Genomic DNA, 17,323 nt, shown 5'->3' with positions numbered 1-17,323 from the left:
AGTATAGTACTAATCAGTTCCTTTACTTCTCAACTCTTAGGTGCCTATTTCCAACTATACTCAACAGATACACAAGTGGAATGTGTATAAATTATGCACATGAAAAGGGAACACTTCAAAGCTCCTTCAAGCTTGAGGTTTATTTGGATATAAAGGTATACTTATTAAAGTGGTAAGTTTTCTTTTGGTCATGGCAACTCATCAGGCAACAATTTACTGAACTCCGAATTCTTAACACTTCACTGGGAGAGAGGGAAAAGGACAAGAGAGTATGAGGAAAAACGTTTAAAAGAGAAAGTTCTGGTATACACTTGCCCAGGTTGAGAGAAAACAAAATAAAATGTAGCTGACCTCTTTTATCATTCCTGGTAACATACACTTAGGTTAAAATCCCTTACCCTCTAAATGCAATGATTTTCTGTTGTTTTGAGGGAGTATTTCTGTTTTGATTGTCTGAATTCACTAGTAAATAAACGTTCCCTTAGTGAGTCAGACCAGCCAATGAGCTCAAGAAGCTGGTGGAGGATCAGCCAACACCCTGGCCTTTCAAAGAGTCAGCTATTTGTTTTAACCCATTTCTTCCTGAGCTATACTTTAAACATGCATCCTGCGATTTTTTTTTTCTTGATCAGGTCTACGGTAGGGTTTTCCAGTGTTATCTTAAAGTAAAGCAATTTATGTATCAATCTTATCACTAGCCACTATCACTTGGCTCTCTTAGCAAAGGTCAGAAAGAACATAGGTCACAGCAACTAGAGCAAGAGCAGCATTTACCTTTACTGAACTGTCCAACTGCCCCTGATAAGATCTAATGTCATTAGGAGCTCAAGAATGAAAAAAAAAACAGCACTTACAAAGGAGGACAGTATTAATGACAAAGAATCCCCATGGTTTGGTCACATTAGAAACACAACGCCTTCATTCTTGGCATCAATATTTATTGGGCGCCTATTATGTGCAAGGCACTATACTAGGCGCTGGGGAAGATACAAAGATAAATCTGACAGACTGCCCTCAAAGAGCTTACAGTCTAGTATAGGAGCATACAGTCTCTGGAGAAGATATTTTAAGTGTAACTAACCTCCCCCATCCCACCCCCACAAAAAAAAGAAAAAACCTACTAGACTTGGTTTCTTCCATTTACTTTTAGTTTAGCAGCTTCACGTAAAAAGCATAAATCTGAAAGTCTTTTAAAATGCATACTTTTACTGGTAAACAAAATTCATTTTCATTAGAAAAAATGCTGAATATTTATTGCAATTAAGAAAAATCTTCGGCCGGGCACGGTGGCTCACACCTGTTATCCTAGCACTTTGGGAGGCCGAGGCAGGTGGATCACTTGAGGTCGGGAGTTTGAGACCAGCCTGGCCAACATAGCGAAACCCCGTCTCTACTGAAAATACAAAAATTAGCCGGACGTGGTGGCAGGCGCCTGTAATCCCAGCTACTCCGGAGGCTGAGGCAGGAGAATCGCTTGAACCTGGGGGGGGTGGAGGTTGCAGTGAGCCAAGATCGCACCACTTCACTCTAGCCTGGAAGTAAGAGCAGATCTCCGTCTCAGAAAAAATAAAAAAATTTAAAAAGGAAAAGAAAAATTCTCAAACATATGTTCAGTATTTTCATGAATTTTTTTATGAATGACTACATTGTGAAGTAAACAATTTCCCAAATTGCATCAAAAACATGCAACAATTTTTTGAAACATCTCTTTAAACTACTGAAAGTCACACATGTAACATATACAGGCTTCTCTCTGCTAAAAGCAAGGAAAGCTTTGAAATGAATATATGCTTGTTTGCTACCAATGTTCACAGCTTATGGTTTTCCCCCATGAACCCACTTCATGTCAATGCAAAGTATTATAAAATAGTACCTCCATTGACATATACCCCAAAGATCCAAAGCTCTAGATCTCTAAGCTTCAGATAGAAAAAAAATAGTGAAAAATGTTCATTATCAATTAATAGCTGGGCTTTAAGATTATCATCATCTTAAGAGAAAAAGCCCAGCTTTTCATCTCTAAGATGAAATCTTTAAAAAGCCCATCTATCATCTCTAAGATGATAATCTTAAAGCCCAGCTATGAATTGGCTGACGAGACCCACCAAAGAACTGTAAAATAATTCCAGGAAAGGAAACTCAAAACCCACTTTCTTATTACACCCTTAGGAATTTCTGAAGTTTTTGTTATTTTCCTTTCAGAATAAAGAAACCAAATGTAATCAATCAGGGGAATAAAAAAACACTGATACAGATGTTTGTCTAGGTTAAACTGTTAGAGAAAGGGATATGTGAACACATTTTTAAATTAATTCATTTCTAACCATAATTACTTTTAAATAAGTGTCTTCAAATTATTCTCTTTTCTCAGAATCATTTCTGGGCTCAGGTATTTCTAATCATACTCAGTTTTGTATAAGCCTGAAGCTTTGTGTCTTTGTAGAACATTATGAGACTTCTTCAAAACACTGAGACTAAAGCAAATGAACTGGTTATCAAACTGAACACAAGTCAATTTTTTAAATGTAGAAACTGCACCCAAAAATGAGTTCCTGAGACTGAAGGTCCTTATTCCCATGTTGGAGCATTCTTTTTCTGAGCAATTTCCCTTAGTCAAGCAAACAGAAAACTTTCTCCACATTGTACTAGTTGGGCATTTTTACTTCTCTTCCTCACCAAACTCCAAAAAAAGTGGGCTTGTCAAATAACTGTAATTCAAGTAAATTTCAACATTAATCTCTACCAGACTAACAGATCCACTCATCACAGAAGTATAATGAACTGTTAAACTGGTACCTGGTCTGGTTAAGACTGCAGGCTTATTGCGCATGCCTTCTTTAAAGAGGACACACCTGATTTTTAAGCTTTGACACCTGCACATTTTAAGTTTCCATGTCTAGTATTTGTACAAACTAAATGAGGTGAAATTTTCGGAGCGTAAAATCTAACAGAAATAAAGTAAATCAATATGAGTTATGTGTTAGACTTTCATTCATTTTCCTGTCTTCATGTTACTAACGTGCTTTTTTGTTCAATCTCTTTGCTGAACAGATAAATTTTATAAACTTGTGTGGTGTAAAAGGATCGCCATTAAAGTTAACTGGTCCAACTCTGTCATTTTACAGATAAAGAAACCAAGACCCTGAAAAGTTTAATGAAAAAGCTGGGAGCCAGGCAGTTTAGCATTCAAGTACCTTTGACCTTTCTGCTGGTTTGAAAAACCCATACCCACAGGCTTTTGCATGAACTATACAACTCCACACAACAGATGTTAAAATTAATGTAATTAAATCGTGATGTATTTCACATAAGGTAAATATAACAAATGTCTGTAATTTAAACTATTCTTAGAAAATATTAGCCCTTTTTGGTCACTGCTAATAGTGTAACTACAGTGTTTGGTCTTGCTTTTCTAAGGGTAACTGATTTGCAGTTGCTACTTTGAGGATGTTTATTTGTCCACTGCAGAAAAAAAAATCATGTTAAATACGATCATGTATTCAATCATGTATTATGTACTGAATTTCTAAGTTATTTTTACATACATGTAGATTTCCTTATGCTTTTAATATAAGTGAAATGAATTTATTCAGAGAATAAAATATTACCTCGATATAAGTTGTTGGCAGCTTGAAAATTAGTCACTTCCGTATAAAATGGGAAACCTTTTCTAGAATAGAAAGGGTGTCCAGGGTAACAACAATATCAGGAAGGTTTTAAGTGAAATTTGATTAGTCTGCAATCTGAGGTATAAGAGAAAGGATGAGCTCAGAAAATTAGAAGATCTGAGTTCAAGTTTTAATTCCACTCCTTGCTGGCTAGGTAACAATGGAGCAATTCAATAAACTTCTGGGTTTCAGTTTCTTATCTGCAAAGAGCTAACACTTATACTACTTACCTCATTAGATTATTAAGGATGACATACACTAAAGTATATGAGTGGTTTGTAAATGGAAAGCATACCACAATTATTATTATCCCAATAATTATTAAAATATAGACCTACAAATAGTAGTAAATAATTCACTTAGTGACAGCAGGCATGCTCACTAGAAGAAACGTAACTCAGAGGGTAAACCATGCAAACATTTTAACTTTCAATGGCAACGCTAAAAAAAAAAATACAAAGCTATAAAGGAACATTTTTAGAGAAAGCACTGAAGACACACATTTTGTTGACCTAAAAGATTTTAGAATGAATTAGAATAATTTACATCATATAAAGAGGTATTTAGTCTTTAAGTGGAGAAAGTTGCTAGTCACATGTAAGAAAAACAAGTATTATGGGCCTTCCTAAGACAAATGGAATAAATTCCATCACTTTTGGCTTTTTTACAAACCAGACTTCTAACAACCATATTAATTTTCCAGTAATCAAACATATCCTAAAAGAGGAAAAAGAGAATGTCTACTTTTAAATCACATCCAATGTGAATTTGCGTGAATGCAAGGCATAAAATACAGAGTTATTATGACTCTACAGGCACCTGAAAGTTTTAACTACCTTTCATGCTCACTTTATATTCCATAAAGAATAATGGAAATACAGGGAATACTTCAAATATGTATTTTTACAAATCTGTTTTATGTAGTTCTTACTCTTGTAAGATAATATTCCACTGTGGCAGCCTTGTTTTTTTGTTTTGTTCATAATATTAAGTAGCCCATTAACCTTTCCCTTTAAACAGGCCTTTTGATGTTAGTTCTTATGCCAAAAAAAAAAAAAAAAAAAAAAAACCAAAAACCAAAAAACAAACCAACAATAAATGAAGATGTAAGGGAAGAGATTAATGAGATACAATTCATTAAGTATAAAAATATGTTGTTTCAAATTCAGAATAATTTAATAACTCTTCGTTATTTCATATGTATCTGGAAATGGGACAGATACGTGTCCTGATCCTGTCACAAGAGGTAGAATTCCAGCATTTGGTACGACGTTCCAAGACAGGGTCAAAGTGACATTCCTGTTTCCCCTATAAAAAGATATAATAAACACAAGTCATCAGAGACACTAGTAGTTCAAAAAAAAATTTTAAGACAAACACTGAGATGTCAAATACTTTATTTACAACCATCTATTCCTAACAAATAATCCTAATATGTTAATCTGCAAAAAGAACTATTTTCTCATGTCACTTAAAATCCAAGGACAATGCTAGAAGACAGGGGCACTACATTTACTGATATCCCAGGATGACCCATCTAAACTCACAGCTGCAGTTAATAGAACCATCAACCGCAAAGTTTAAATGAATTAAAACAGTAAATGTAAAAAGAGACGAGCTAAGAATCAGAGCAATGATTTGAAGCCTAACTCTGTCAATTATCTAGATGGACAAACCTTAACAAAATTCTCATGTTCTGAAATTTTCATTGCAAATACAGACGTTTGGCTTGGTCAAAATAGCTTTCTTCTAAAATTATTTCCAATGTTTACCACTAGAGTCTAAGAGGTAAAAATAACCTGAGAGATCAATCACACTGAGTAAACTGAGCTTTAGAGAAGTCACGTTTGGAGAACCAATACTACTTCTTTTAACTATTATCAACTCCTAGACCCAACATGCTGCTTCTAAGGTTTCCCGACTCACGCTCAGAAAGGAGCCCTTTAATTTGACAACCACAGCCCTACCGCATCTGAACAAGGCCGTATTCCTTGTACACGCTTAGGACAGAAGCTTTGTTAGTTTGACTATGACATTTCACAAACTGCAAGAGAATTGCTTATCTTAGATCTCACTTTGCATTTCCACCCAATCTTTCAGTTCAGATATGCATAAATACTTCTTTCCCAATTTTTCTTTTACTCTCAAGTATTTTTCTTTAAAATAAAAATACATCTTTCTCTCTTTTTCACCTCTTATTAAATGTAAAAAAATGACCAAGAATTGCTCACTTGAGACCATTTCCATCGTCAAAGAAAAAATATTTTGTTTTCATATCTTTCAGCAGCAGCTTCGGATTATCACCTCTCAAAACAATCTTGTCCCATAGGACAACTTGGTTCAGAGCCTATATTAAAATGAAAATTAATTAGATAACTCATCAGAAATACCATCTTATCACTTCAAATTAAAAGTATTAGTAAGCAAATAGTTTGACATGTTAATGAATTCAACTTTGAGGAGCTTGCTGAAATCTTAATGCATACAAATGATAGCAAAGAGAGAGATACAAAAAAGGGGCAAACTTTTCTCAGAGAGAAGAATGACAATTCCCTGAAGGAATTCATTCCTTCTGCTAACTCAACTGTATTACTTAGTGCCTTCATAACTTAATGCAAGGTTTTTGATCTATAAGATCTCCAAAAAGTGAGGCCTTTGGAGGAACAGATGAATTAAATCCCTAGAAGGGAACTATTCTTTTAAATCACTTTTCCCTATAAAATTTCTAAGACGCTCCAGCTCAGCATGGATACTAAATGGTGCCAGGAAAACAGACAGAGCCAATCCCTGTTCCATCACACCGCTAATATAGGTTACTGCTGATTAATTATGTCATGAAAATTTATAAGAAATCTTCTCCAAGATTTCTTTACAAAAGCTTTAAGAAGTCACTAAAGAAATGCCTTTTAAAGATCTTTTTTCCCTTTAATTAAAAAAATACATGCATTGTTGTCTCATCAAGGCAAAATTCTAGAGGTCAGACAATTCTTTTAAGCTACTCTTTCAACATATTACAAATAAGTTCCATTTAGAAAATTAAAAGTATGAAATGGAAATAAAAAAAATTTGTGGCCACTACTAAATCCCAAGGAATTTGCTCTTATTAAGTTAGCATCTATTCGCTTTTAAGGCCAATTACTCAGCATATGATGACTACATTAACTAAAAAGAAATGTAGAGCAGTTATTTCTTCCTTTTTTTTTTTTGGAGATAGAGTCTTGCTCTGTCGCTCTGTCAACCAGGGTGGAGTACAATGGCACAATCTCAGTTCACTGCAACCTCCACCTCCCAGGTTCACGCGATTCTCTTGCCTCAGCCTCTCAAGTAGCTAGGATTACAGGCACGCACCACTACGCCCGGCTAATTTTTTGTATTTTTAGCAGAGATGGGGTTTCACCATGTTGGCCAGGCTGGTCTGGAACTCCTGACCTCAGGTGGTCCACCTGCCTCAGCCTCCCAAAGTGCTGGGATTACAGGTGTGAGCCACCGTGCCCGGCCTGAACTAGTTTTTTAAATCACAAATTATAATTCATAATAAGTTTTATAATTAAAAGCTATTAAACCATTATATCAAAACCTATTAAAACTATTAGTTTATGACTGAAAGTTATTAGCATGGTGGTGGGTGCCTGTAATCCCAGCTACTTGCGGGGCTGAGGCAGGGGAATCACTTGAACCCAGGATGTGGAGGTTGCAGTGAGCTGAGATCATACTACTGTACTCCAGCCTGGACAACAAGAGTGAAACTCCGTGTTAGAAATAAATAAATAAAAACAACAACGACAACAAAAAACCAGTTCAAGTACTCAGATACTCAGATTAATGAATCCCATGCAACCCTAAAACAAAGGCAAATTGTTCTCAATAGGTAAGGATATTAATTAATTGTAGCTATATGGCTTAATGAGACTACCAAAAACACCTTGCACCATGTTTTTTTTTTTTTTTTTTTTTTAAAGAAAGGTATCTGGTACTAAGATGGATTTTAAAATAATCTCAGAAGGTTCGAAAATTATTAACAATCTTTACAGCTTTTGATTATATATCGTCATAATGAGAATTAGAATCACAGGTCTCAAATTTTGTTGATTCAACTAAGTCACCATGCAGCTCTCTAATTGCAGCTGTGGAGAGAGAATATTTTAGCTTAAAGAGTAAACAACGGCCGGATGCGGTGGCTTATGCCTGTAATCCTAGCACTTTGGGAGGACGAGGCATGCGGATGACCTGAGGTTAGGAGTTCGAGACCAGCCTAGCCAACATGGTGAAACCGTCTCTACTAAAAATACAAAAATTAGCTGGGAACGGTGGCAGGCGCCTGTAATCCCAGCTACTCAGGAGGCTGAGGCAGGAGAACTGCTTGAATCTAGGAGGCAAAGGTTGCAGTGAGCCGAGATTGATGGCGCTACTGTACTCCAGCCCGGGCTACAAGCGTGAGACTCTGTCTTAAAAAAAAAAAAAAAAAGAAAAAAAAAGGAAACAGCTGGGTGGTGGCAACACTACCGGCTACCCACTCCATTTCCTAGTTGATAGTTCAGCAATATCTTTCTGATCTTACTATTGAAAGTGGTCTCCAACAGTTTTTGGATCATGAATCCTCAAAATACGTGTTATTATAAATGATGTAGGTAATACATATGCACTATTGTTAATTAATATCATTGACAGTGTCTCAACCAACTTATCAGATCTATCTAGGTTGTCTTTGTGTTTTTTTAATCCTTCAGTGTGACACAGCAGCTCAGAAGAGGAATACGAGTATGAGCTCCACCATTTTCCTACTGTTTACATATGTATGGATTATTAGCATTATCTTCAATCTGTGATTTCTTTGCAGAAATCTTTTTAAGCCACTTTTCCATTTTGAAAGGATTGGTTAAAATTTTATAGTATAATCCACTTATGTATTGCATATACTGCAATAGTTTACAACATGCTGAAAGCAAATGAATAAATACTAGGTAGCATGGTGAACTTCTTGATCTACAGAATTCCTCCTTTCCTCCAGAATATCTGCATATTGTAGACGGCATGTGCCCATCTATCTGACTTAAGGGCTGAATATGAACATTAACGTCAGTTCATATAGCAAGTCTCCATTCTGGAGACCCCAATGCTAGAGAGCTAAATAGAACAAACAGAAAACAAACAAACAAACAACAACAACAACAAAAAGGCTCCCAAAAGATCAAATGTTTTCATAACACAGCTACCTCCACAGGCTTGTGATTTTTTGCTAGGTAACTCAGGTCAGATATTTTAAATATATAAAAATGTGTATTCTTTTGTAAAGAGTAAGACTTTAAATAGCTATTAAAATACTTCTAATTAGATATACTTACATTATTTTTTGTTGAATATTCTGCTGATAAATAAAGAAACAACTGCTTAACATTCCAATCAAATATATTCTCTAGATGTAAGTAAATTAAGGAAAATATAAATTTATGAGCAGTATATCACTTTTAAATAGATCTTAATTATTCTTAGGTTATTTATCCATAACAGTAATACTAAAGTAGAAAAGAGAGAGGCGGCCCAGAAACATAATGTGCCACTAATTTAATAAAAATATGCAGAAGATAAATACATTGTGAAATCCAGCTTATTCCAAAACAAAAAAATGTCAGTATGAGATTACTGGCATCCTCCCATACTCCTCCAAGGATTACTAGCTGAGATACTTTGACTAGTAAGAAAAGAACAAATCCAAAATTTGGTTTTCTGTAACATCAACTAAGTCAAAAAAAAAAAAAAAAGAGGACTCGATATTTCAAGCAAATATAATTCCACTGGTGCTCTAAAGTATAAACAATCACCACCATTTAAATTTAACAATATGCAAACATAAACAAGGCTCAATAATTAACCAAGTATAATCAATTGTACATGTCACTTTTGGTCACATGCAAGTAGACATTAAAATGTCTCTCAAAGATGCAAATGACACCAATGTGGCTAAATTCAGTTTCCCAAAGAGGACAAGAACTTCACCAGAATTAACAAGACTGGTGCCAATACCAAGAAATAAGCGGAGTTAATATTTGGATTTTTAAGTATTATGTTAATTGTTAAGTTAACTCATTTTACTATATGAGTTTCCATACTGGTAGTAACACATTTGTTACATTCCATTATTAATTATGTGTAACCACTAAGAATCACTCCTTTAGAACTAAGTCTAGGACTGCTGTTTACAAGAACAGGAACAATTTCAAGTAGTAGTAGCAGCAGCATTAAGAAAATCTGAAGAAACTACAAATAATGAGATTGGTAATATATAAATACCATAGATACCAGGAAATTTCACTATAATTCTCTGGATACACAAAATTACTACTCTCACAGTAGACCTAAATTCCCTTGAGTAGATTTTTAAAAATTACACAAAGACTTAAAAATACACATGAAATTCAGCATAAGACTCTTCTGATGGTACACTCTATTTCCTAAAAAGGTACCTACAGAACTAATTCTTAGCCTATTTCTAAATCCAATAATTACCAAAACTTAAGCTAAAAGTAAATTTCATGGTCATAGAAAGGCAAATTAGATGAATTCCCCAAGTATATGATCAGCTTTAACTGTTCAGACAGGTACTTTCACACAAGTTCAGATGGTTCAATCTCCACAACCATTTAAATCATGGGGTATTAAAAAGGCAGATGAAATCAGGCTAGAAATGGCAGAGAACATTGCCAAGATATTAACCTAAGAAAGACCCTAAAAAAGACTAGCCTGGCCAAAATGATCAGAGTTGTCAAAAGACAGAAACTCAATGTCAAGAGAAAATATTTAAATATCACCACCAAAGAAACTCTTATAATTGTTAATATTTTCTGATTTTTATAAAAGTCCTTATAAAAAGAGTTATGATGGCAAAAAGCAACCACAGGTTACCAATAATTTTGATATGACCTTTTCAAATCATAACACACGTAATTCACTTTTTAAACATATGTTTCTCTCTGCTATAATAAAATATGGGTATATTATTTGAAACTGTACATGAAATATTCATAGGCAGGCTGAGCATTGGTAATATTTTTCCTTCTTATCCAAATGATCTACTTTTATTTTTTCTTTCTAAAATACAGATTCAAACTTTCTTATGTAGTTTTCAATCAATTTAATGTTTCGGTTAAGAATTTAAAGTATGTTCACACAACTACTCATGAATCTATGAAGTTTTCTCCAAGTGTGATGGGGAGGTATTAACATTATTTTACTGATGAAAAAGGCGGAATTTCCAAGGTTTGGCTAATTCAATGAGATAGTCACACTGTATCCCAAATCATTAAACAACACATATCTCATTATAAAACTACAGAAAACACAACGAAATATTTTCTTAAAGGATATCAGCAGTTATATCAAATGTGATAAATCCCAGATCACTTCTTTCTCTAGGTCCAGTGAAATCTTCTACATTTTTTCTAAGAATAAAGATAAAAGTTTTACCATCCTTCCAACAGAACATACACAATTCACGTAACTTCTTAAAGAGAAAGAATACAGGTGTGTGCAAAGGTGAAACTGCAATCCCACAAAGAAACGAGTAAACACCAGAGAAACCTGTAAGTGTGAAAACAGGAGAAACATTCTAATCCAATATTAAAGTAGGTCTTCAGGTAATTGCATATACCTCAAGAGAATCCCTAACAAAACTCAGAAGGGGATAAAAACTGCTAAAAAGAATAGTAAATACTTGATGTAAAGCAATTTTGCAGAATGGGTAGAAGAAAGCTACACATGACTACAAGGTGATACGAATACTAACAGACGGCATATTAAAGGATGATACAGTAATCACCCCCGTATCCGAGGTTTCACTTTCCGGTTTCAATTATCCGCGGTCAATCTGGTGTGAAAATAGGTGAGTCCAGTAAAATAAGTTATTTTGAGAGAAAGGGAAAGAGATCATATTCACATAACTTTTATTATAGTATATTGTTACAGTTCTATTATGTTATTGTTAATCTCTTATTGTGCTTAACTTGTAAGTTTTATCATAGGTAGGTATGTATGTACGGTATAGGAAAAAACCAAGTATATATAGGGTTTGGTGCTATCCGTGGTTTCAGCCATCCACTGGGGGTCTTGGAACGTATACCTACCCCATTAAGGGGATACTACTGTAACCAGCTGCTATTTACTGTTTACTACGGCTCAGACCCACTGACAATATTTTTCACATTTCAAATAATTCTCACAACCTACCAATTAGGTATTACTTCCATCTTAAACAAAAAGAAATTAAGGCCCAGAATGGTAAGAAAACTTGCTCAAGACAACAACAGCTAACATCTGTTCAGTGTTTAATATGCACCAAGCTCTTCTAACCCTCATAGGGCTGACAATGGCAGTGCTGATTTCCACCCCAGGTCTATTCGAACAATATCTAACAAACATCAGTACAGTAATTTTAAAAAAAAAAAAAAAAGGTGGGGGAAGAAGGCTCGCTATTTGATGACTGGCTTCTTGGCGATTCTGACAAAGAAATAAACTAAGGTTAAAGAACTTGTGGAAGATGGAAATAGAGTAGAAGGGTATGAGAACAAGAGATGGAAAAACACGACGATTAAAGACAAAAGTGCCAGAGAATAAAATCAAGGACAAAATAGGCAATAGCGAAATGGCACTGTCATTTCGAACTGCATTTTTTGGCGTTTTCGCAGACTTCTTCAAGTGGTTGGCAAAAAAAAAAAAAAAGAAAAGAAAGAAAGAAACCCAACAAAACAAAAATCTCGCTGTATCAGAAGGCTAAGATGCTTAATTCTCTCAGTGCCCAACATCTCTGGCCAACTTCAAAGCAGCTCCAACTGTTTACTGCCTTCTGAAGGTGCAAAGGCAACAACTGTAAAGGGAATGTCAAACAGGGCAAACTCGGGTGATGAATGACACAAAGACAACCCCGTCCTGTGGCCTCCAGAGCCGCCAGGAAACCCCACGGAAGCCCGACCCAGAGCGCGGCAGCAGCGCCTGGAGGGCCTCGCATGCGGACCACGAGCGGCACCGGACGCGCGGGAGGCGCCAGCCCAGGCGGGCGGCGGCGCCGGCTCTGCTGTTGTGTTGCTCCCTCATTGGCCAGGCGTGGGTGGAGGGAAGTGAGGAACAGGAAGCAAGCGGAGGCACCGACCTGAGGAACGCTCAAAATTAAAATTTAAGAGCAAGCCCGGGAATTTACGGTGGAGGGGTGCAAGTTCCGAGGGGACGCCGGAAAAGCCTGCGACGTCCACCCCTGACGACCGGCCTCGGGGGCGAACTGCCGCTCAGGAGGGCGATCCGGACGCCCTGCCCGCGGCCCCGGCACGGCAGCCCCGGCGCAGCTGCCCGGCTTCGGCTTCCGCCCCAGCCCGGTCCCGGCGTCCTGCACCGCCGGCCCGGCCTCGGCCGCACTCACAGCATGATCCGCGAGACGTGCAGCCGCACCGGGACGCTCCTGTCTTTGAAGGCGGTGGTGATGAAGCAGCCGAAGGTGAGCGCCGCCATCACGCTCAGCGAGAAGGCGAACAGTGAGTTCGCCCGCGACAGCACCGTGTTCATCGCGACCGTCTCCCACGAGTCCCGACTCCACACTCACACCCAGGTTCCCGTTCCGGCGGCGGACCGGCTCCCTGCGATCCGCGCCGTCTGCGGTGCGCGCGTTCCGGGAGCGCGCGCCGCCGCGGCCCCGCCTCCTTTCCGGTCCTCCGACGCGAGCGCGCGCGCGCCCGCTTCCCGAAACACACCCACCGCGCGCACGGGACGGCGCGGAAAGGGACTCAGCCGTGGGCCCGCCCCTCCGTCGCGGCCTAACGCCGCCACCAATCAGCGACGAGTGAGGGAGGGGCGGGGTTTGTCGTGGAAGACCCACCCCCTCCTCTTCTAAATTGCTTCTCCGAGCCTTGGGTTCAGAGAATTGGGAACCGGTCGTTCGCTGTTCTTTTTCGGTTCTTTGGTCAGAGGTCTGGGACTGCGACTTCTTGATTACTTATGTACCATTTATTTTCACTTGAAACCGGCAGCAAGTTAAGGTGGTTTAGAATCTGTCCTGACGGGTGGCGTTTGGAAGCAGCGCTTTACAAAACGCCTGGTCCTCTCCCTTCTTTGTCAAACCTGGTCAAAGTTAGGACTTGAGTTTTTTTTGGAGGATCTGAGGAGCAGTGGGGAGTGGGGAATTAGCCGCCCAAGTCCTTAAAGCTGTCACGTGCATCAGTATTTCCACCTCCAACGTCAGTCCAATTCCTATTAATGCTTTGCTTTGTATGGATAGCTAAAGATGTTTTAGAAGATAAGGGTTGAGGCTACCAATCCTAAGTATTTGCATTTTAACATGGTGATTTCTGATAAATAAAAGGATACCCTTTCTGGGTTCTTAGGAGCAAAGAAGATAATGGCTGCGGAATTGCTCTACAGCGTAATGTATAAGAATTTCGTTGGGTCATTAATAAATAATGCAATTATTTCATCACATTTTCAATATCCTGAAGGGCATTAGGGTTCAAACCGAGCCAATCCTGACTGATTATACTATCTGCCAAAACCTTTGTTCCTTTCACAGCTAAGGGTTTTTATAAAAATGGATTCAGGGTCTGCTGAAATAAATTTTTTTAAAAAATTTCAGTCCATAAACCAAACAAAAACATCTGTCCTGGAATGTGATCAGGAACAAACCAGAAAATTGTGAACATCTGATCTTGATACTGGCTTATGTTGTCTCTTGTTAAGCTTTTGCTTCTTTGCATTATTGATGACCATTCAATTAATTTTTGTATAGCCATACAGGTAGGATAATTACCAAGTGCCTACCGTGTACCAGGAATAGTTCTAAGCCTTGAGAATACAGCACTAATAAGGCAGACTCCCTGCTCAAATGGAATAGAGCCAACTAATGAAAAATCGATAAAATAGAGACTAAAGAGAGATCGTTAGTTGCATTTAAAATCTTAGTTTTTAACTTCCAGGCTGGCACAGTTTGTTAAAAAAAAAAAAAAAAGGATTTTTATTGAATGCCATCTATACTGCAAGTGATACAGAGATTGTACTGATCACTTTCTACACTCAAAAGTATATAATCAGGTAGAGTTAATAAAATAAAAACAAATCTGAAATGTAAAACAAAAAAATACCCTGGGAAGTTACATAGCAAAGGAGGAAGGAATCACAGCCCTGGTAATGTGGGACAACGCAGTGTGCAAATTATTTAACACAAAGCCTAAACAAGACATATTATTATTATAGCATGTTTTAGGGAAATAATTCTTGTTGTTGAACTGCAAGTACAGGTATATCTAAGAGATGCTCAGAAGGCTGGTCCTGATAAACAATGCATGTATAAAAGAGTAAGCAGAAATAAGCCTGGAAAGGTAAGTTATGGTAGAAAACTAGGTCAAGAAGTTGACTTTATATCAGGGAAATTACATGTAAAACAAGCATCGCTACACAGGCAACCATTTACTAGTTATATATGGAGAGTGAGTGATGGACCCAAAAGGAAGATTGATAGGAGGGGCATTTCAGAAACAAACTCTATGTTACTTAGCAACTGCCTAAATAAGAGTGGGGGTTTGCAAAGCATAGAGTGAATGCAGATTGTGAACACTCAAATGAAACTAGTATTATTATTATGACACCATAGTTTTTAACTTGACTTACTGGTAGTGCTAAAAACACATAAAAGTCCACAAAAAGAGCAGGAGAGGGATGGGATAGGGAATTTTCTTATTCTGTTTTATTTTTCCAAGTGTTTCTTTAGATTTTCTAGACATTTAATCATATCACCTACATTAGATATCATTTTGCCTTTTCCGTTCCAATTGTTATATTTCCAATTGTTCATTCATTTCAGTAGCTAATATTTCCAACATGATATTCAGTCAGATGGGGACAACTGATATCTTTTTGTTCCTGATTTGAGCAGGAAATTTCCTTTCATTTCTCCATCAAGTAAGATGTTGGCTTTGAGATGGAAATTGTGTGTGTGTGTGTACATGCATCATTATATAATATATATTGCATATTGATAGGAAATGTCTATTCCTACTGGGAAATTTTAAAAAATATAAACAAGTGCTAAATTGTTTTCAGATGCATTTTCCCTATCTTATTTCCTCTACTTCTTTACTTATTTCCTCTATCTTATTTACTCTGCTTATTTAATGGGTTTTATGAATAGATTTTATAATATTGGCCCACTAAGCATTCCTGGAATAAACTCCACCTGGTCATGACGAATTAGTTTTTAATATGCTCTTGTGCTTTCTTTGCTAATTTTGGGTTTTTTTTTTAGTTTGTGTAATCAATATTCATAGTGAAACTGATGTGTTTTTATTTTTTGATTGTAATATTATACTCAAATTAGAAAATATATATTTCTAATATAACAAGGAAAATAAGTTTTCCTTAGTTTTCTGTGCACTGGGATATTTTAAGTAGCATTTGGATCTGGTCTTTAAAAATTTGATAGAAAATTTGGTAGAAATTCCCAAGGAAGTCTATTCTTCTATTTTTTTAAATTATTAATTGTTAATTCTAATTATGTATACTTGTGCTTTCTACCTTTTTCATTTATTGTTTTAATTAGTATTTTTTCTTGTTTTCTTTCAAAGCACTTCTGCATTTACTAATTAACTCTACTGTTTTCTAACTCATTAATTTTTGGTTTTAACATTATCAACTTTTTTCATTCCACTTTTTTTATTAGCTTTGGAAATTGGATATTTAGTTGGTATATTTTTCATGTTTATTGTTATGGTAACTGCTTTAGCTGTATCCTAAAATTTCTGACTATGAATTTCCAAGAGAAAGTACCATTTTTCCTTTTGATTGCTTTAAATTAATGTCTGATTTTAAATCATGTAGGCAGAGAATGCTGTTTGTATATTTCTATTCTTTGGATTATTGAGGTCTTCTTTGTGGCCTAAAATGTCACTTTTGTAAAAATTCAATGTGCAACTTGAAAGAAGGTATTTCCTCTTAATAGTAGATAGAATTTGATAGATACCTATGAGATCTGCCTTATTGATTATGTTATTTATGTCTTTTACATCTGTAGTAATATTTGTTACCTTCATTTTCTTGGATTCTGAGAGATTTGTTAAAATCTCCAATACTGTGTTTTGTCTGTTTATTCTCACATCTCCTATAGTTTCTCCTTCACAAAAATTGTTGATATATTATTTGGTAAGCAAGTATTAATAATAGTTACATTTTCATTATGAATGGTAGTCTTCAACTTTGTAACGTGTTATTTTATTTTTAATGCTTTTTGATGCAAATACTACTAGTCAAACACTGAGGTTGTACTGAAGGAAACTGAGGCTGTTTATCTGAAATAGTATTACAGACCTTAAATTAATACATAGCATTTTTAAACTAAGTGTCTTGTACTCTTTAATGATTTCAGCTCAGAACCTAGTGGCAGTAATCGGGGAAGCAATTGGCATGCTTTGTCAGTGCTTGAGTAAATAGTGATCAGCTGGGGAAGACATGCCTAACTGTATTTCTGAAGGATAGAAAGAAACCTAGAATAAATGTAAAGTTTTGATCTTCATATTTGCAAATAATTATTCTTCTGTAACACCAAGCTAAGAAGAGGTAAGAACAATAAATCACTTTATGAGGAAATCTTTAAATAAAGCTGTGTGCACGTGGACAGATAATGCTTTTTAAAA

At 36.4% G+C, this 17,323-nt stretch overlaps 1 protein-coding gene across 1 annotated transcript; it reads right to left on the bottom strand.

The window, feature by feature from the left end:
• Positions 1-921: 921 nt before the first annotated feature.
• On the bottom strand, positions 922-13,462 carry SPCS3 (signal peptidase complex subunit 3). The gene is made up of 5 exons (XM_004040660.5): positions 13,072-13,462; positions 11,031-11,104; positions 9,011-9,087; positions 5,900-6,015; positions 922-4,976 (listed from the first exon to the last, which is right to left on the bottom strand). The coding sequence occupies exons 1-5, from the start codon at positions 13,212-13,214 to the stop codon at positions 4,844-4,846; spliced, it is 543 nt and encodes a 180-aa protein (XP_004040708.1). The 5' UTR covers positions 13,215-13,462; the 3' UTR covers positions 922-4,843.
• Between the last annotated feature and the right edge of the window lie 3,861 nt (positions 13,463-17,323).

This window comes from Gorilla gorilla, chromosome 3, assembly GCF_029281585.2.
Source record: "Gorilla gorilla gorilla isolate KB3781 chromosome 3, NHGRI_mGorGor1-v2.1_pri, whole genome shotgun sequence".
NCBI classification, from domain to species: domain Eukaryota; kingdom Metazoa; phylum Chordata; class Mammalia; order Primates; family Hominidae; genus Gorilla; species Gorilla gorilla.
The sequence above is the reverse complement of the archived record's forward strand: the minus strand, read 5'-3'. Positions and strand labels throughout refer to the sequence as shown.

What these genes read in the sequence shown, in the direction of transcription:
- SPCS3 (XM_004040660.5), bottom strand. Translation starts at nt 13,214, where the DNA reads ATGAACACGGTGCTGTCGCGGGCGAACTCACTGTTCGCCTTCTCGCTG. An exon ending in CACGTCTCGCGGATCATGCT is followed by an intron (nt 11,105 to 13,071) that starts GTGAGTGCGGCC and finishes CTTTATTCTTAG; the next exon opens with AAAAAATGTAGAAGATTTCA. An exon ending in AATATTCAACAAAAAATAAT is followed by an intron (nt 6,016 to 9,010) that starts GTAAGTATATCT and finishes ATTTTAATATAG; the next exon opens with GCTCTGAACCAAGTTGTCCT.